The sequence below is a fragment of the Strix aluco genome, chromosome 36 (genome assembly GCF_031877795.1).
Source record: "Strix aluco isolate bStrAlu1 chromosome 36, bStrAlu1.hap1, whole genome shotgun sequence".
NCBI classification, from domain to species: Eukaryota; Metazoa; Chordata; class Aves; order Strigiformes; family Strigidae; genus Strix; species Strix aluco.
The window spans coordinates 831,383-834,863 of NC_133966.1; the positions used below are offsets into that span (position 1 = coordinate 831,383).

General features: G+C 53.8%; 1 protein-coding gene across 1 annotated transcript; it reads right to left on the bottom strand.

The window, feature by feature from the left end:
- Nucleotides 1-2,310: 2,310 nt before the first annotated feature.
- On the bottom strand, nt 2,311-3,075 carry LOC141917288 (olfactory receptor 14C36-like). The gene has a single exon (XM_074810393.1). It carries the CDS (start codon nt 3,073-3,075, stop codon nt 2,311-2,313), a length of 765 nt encoding a protein of 254 aa, XP_074666494.1.
- Between the last annotated feature and the right edge of the window lie 406 nt (nt 3,076-3,481).

A 3,481-nucleotide genomic window follows, 5' to 3' on the forward strand; every position in this document is an offset into this window, starting at 1 on the left:
GCCAAGGTTTGCACAAGACGGAGAGACTTGGGCATGGCTGGCTCTTCCCCCGACACAGGCACCGCGACCAGCAGGAGGAAGGAGATGGGCACAGAGCAAAACCACTCATAAACTGAGGTGAGTGGCCAGTGCTGGAAATGGATGATGGGCAACCCTGGGGATTGATGAATGCCCCAGGGGACCTTGTTGGTCTGTCCATGCCACCAAGGGCACAGTCCAGACTCCTCTGTCTGAACCTGCATGTCTCATCTCCCTTCCATGATATCTGGGTTTGCACCACAAACCCACTGGAGCATGTCCTCTCCTTGCGTCTTGACACAGCTCATCTAACATTGGTGCTGTCCTCTACTGGGCACTTTCCAGCACAGACCAGCCCATCCCCAGCTCTTCTCATCTCCCCTGTCCTCTGCCCAGCTTAGCCCCCCAGAGAAACCCAGATTGGGCTGCAGGGTGTTGCAGAGCTCTGGGCACTCACCTCACAGCCCCAGCCCCTCTGAAGGGTAGGGCAGCTGCTTGAGGGTAGAGAGGGGTCTCAGCATCCCCATCACTCCTGGATCTGAAGTTTCACTGTAGCATGAGGAAATGGAGGTCAGTGAAACTGCAGGACTTCTAGTCTCATGTCCAAGAGATGCCCACCACCAACAGTCCCTGACCCCTCAGTATCTGCCTCTCTCACCCCAGGCCAGCACAAAAATCTGGGTCCAGTGGCAAAGCAGCCTGCCCTGACCTGGTGCCTGATGAAAGAGGTTTCTCTTTCTCATGGATTCCTCCCTGCAGGCACAGAAATGCTCCCTTGCTCTTCTCCAGCGGCATCCCTGTTCCCCAGAGAACCTTTCCCGCTGTGAGTGTGTCCGTGCTGACTTGTGCAGCCATTCCTGGCTCTGTGCTCCCTGCAGGGCCCCAAGCTGGCAGTGCTGCTCGGCACAGCAAGGGGACTATGGTGCCCTGGGGCCATGGGGTGACCCCCCGCCGGCCACGCTGGTGGGGCTGGGGAGGAGAGCCAGCCAGATGGGGTTCACTGCTGCTGAGGCCCTTTCCATCTTCCCTGGATGGCTCAAGGGCCAAGCATGGGGCTGGGCAGGACCATGGGGTGTCTCCAGTGGCACAAAAGGCAAGGGAGGGCTGCACCAGATCCAGCTCATGGGCTTTCCAAGAAGCTGTCCTGAACCACTCTCCAGTCTTGTTTCCCTTTGCCTGCTGGCTCCTCAAAGTCTCTCCTGGCATTGCAGGGCCCTCGGTAGCCCATGGTGTCCTCAAATTCACCTCTTCTCCAGCAAAATCCACACTGGATGGTCATTCACTTTATGAGGTGACACTCACTGCCCCCCCAGACTCTCACACTCTCCCTGGAGCTCCCCTCACCTCTCCTGGCAGCTCCCGATTCCTCTCCAGGATGGCCTCTGCCATCAGCCCCACTGCACGTGGGACAGTGCCAAGCAGGTAAATCAAAGACCAGTTGCTGTCTGCATGGATATGTGCGACCAAGGAGAAAGGTCTTTGTGCAGCCCTTGGTCCCTAACAGATCCCCCTGGGACTCTGAATTTGTCCCCCTGCATCCATCAGAACATCAGAAGAGAAAAGTCCTTTGGAGGGTGAAGCTCCTTGGGTGTATTCCTGACACCAGCCTTGGAAGAGATGTCCATCCTTCTGGACAAGCCCTGAGGAGCCCCTTTGGTGATGGTGGTGCTGGCATGGAGATCAGCTCTGACACTGTGGTTCACATGGCCTGCTCCTGCCTGCAGCCACAGGGGTGTCATATGAACATGAGGCAACTGTCAAAAGCTACACCAGAGCTCGGGGGTGACACAAACGCAAGGGCACAGTGGGATGATGCAGAAGTGAGGAGAGACCAGAACTGAAAAGGCCGCATCCTGTTGCTAACCTTGGCCATGACTGCAGGGAAGCAGTAGCCCCAGCTCACAGGCAGCAGAGAGGCAGTGCCCACCGAGGCAGCAAGGGGCAGCCCCAAGGGGCACCGAGGCTGCTCCTCCATGGGGCAGCTGGGCCCTTGGCTTCTGGATCTCTTCTGCCTGCTGGGGCTGGACCCAGCACAAGAGGATGTTGAAGAGATGGGAGTAGAGGCAAGTGATTACGTGCTGACTTCTTCAACTATGCAAAGAGCATATTACCTGTACATTATGATTATCAGGGAGAAAAAAATGGGTTTAAGCTTAAGAATAAGTATTATGTATAATACGTAAATACAATGAATATTGTCTTTAACATACAAATACAAAATCAAGAAAAAGAAAAGATAGTCTGGGATTTTACTGAATTCCTGGGAGTTAGATGAGGATGGTGGACATCATATTAATACTGGAATAATGTGTATTCACATACTTTCCTCAAGGCATCCTTGATCTCCTGGTTCCTCATGCTGTAGATGAGGGGATTCACGGCTGCAGGCACCACCGAGTACAGAAATGAGAGCACCAAGTCCAGGGATGGGGAGGAGGTGGAAGGAGGCTTCAGGTAAGAAACACTGACAGTGCTGATAAACAGGGACACCACAGCTAGGTGAGGGAGACATGTGGAAAAGGCTTTGTGCCATCCCTGCTCAGAGGGGATCCTCAGCACAGCCTTGAAGATCTGCACATAGGACACCACAATGAAAACAAAACACCCAAAAACTAGACAGGCACTAACCACAAGAAGCCCAACTTCCCTGAGGTAGGAGTGTGAGCAGGAGAGCTTGAGGATCTGGGGGATTTCACAGAAGAACTGGTCCACAGCATTGCCTTGGCAGAGTGGTAGTGAAAATGTGTTGGCTGTGTGCAGGAGAGAATTGAGCAACGCACTGCCCCAAGCAGCTTCTGCCATGTGGACACAAGCTCTGCTGCCCAGGAGGGTCCCGTAGTGCAGGGGTTTGCAGATGGCAACGTAGCGGTCGTAGGCCATAACAGTGAGGAGAAAATATTCTGCTGAGATCAAAAAGACAAACATAAAGACCTGGGCAGCACATCCCGAGTAGGAGATGTCCCTGATATCCCAGAGGGAATTGTGCATGGCTTTGGGGAGAGTGGTGGAGATGGAGCCCAGGTTGAGGAGGGAGAGGTTGAGGAGGAAGAAGTACATGGGGGTGTGCAGGTGGTGGTCACAGGTGATGGCGGTGATGATGAGGCCGTTGCCCAGGAGGGCAGCCAGGGAGATGCCCAGGAAGAGCCAGAAGTGCAAGAGCTGCAGCTCCTGTGTGTCTGCAAATGGCAGGAGGAGGAACTCAGTGATGGAGCTGCCGTTGGGTATTTGTTCACTCTGAGCATGGGGGCGTGTTGAAAGAGGAGAAGACATTGGCAAGTGAGGGAAGACTTCTCAGACTCAGTTCTATGCTATTTCCTAAAACTTCCCCTTAAAATTAATTCTCTTTCTTTCTGGGATGTGCATTCAACTCCCTTTTTTGAGCTCAGGTTTATGCTGCTGAGTGAGGGCTCTTTCTCTGAAGGGGCAGAAGACAACATCTCATGTATTGCTCTCAGCCTGAACA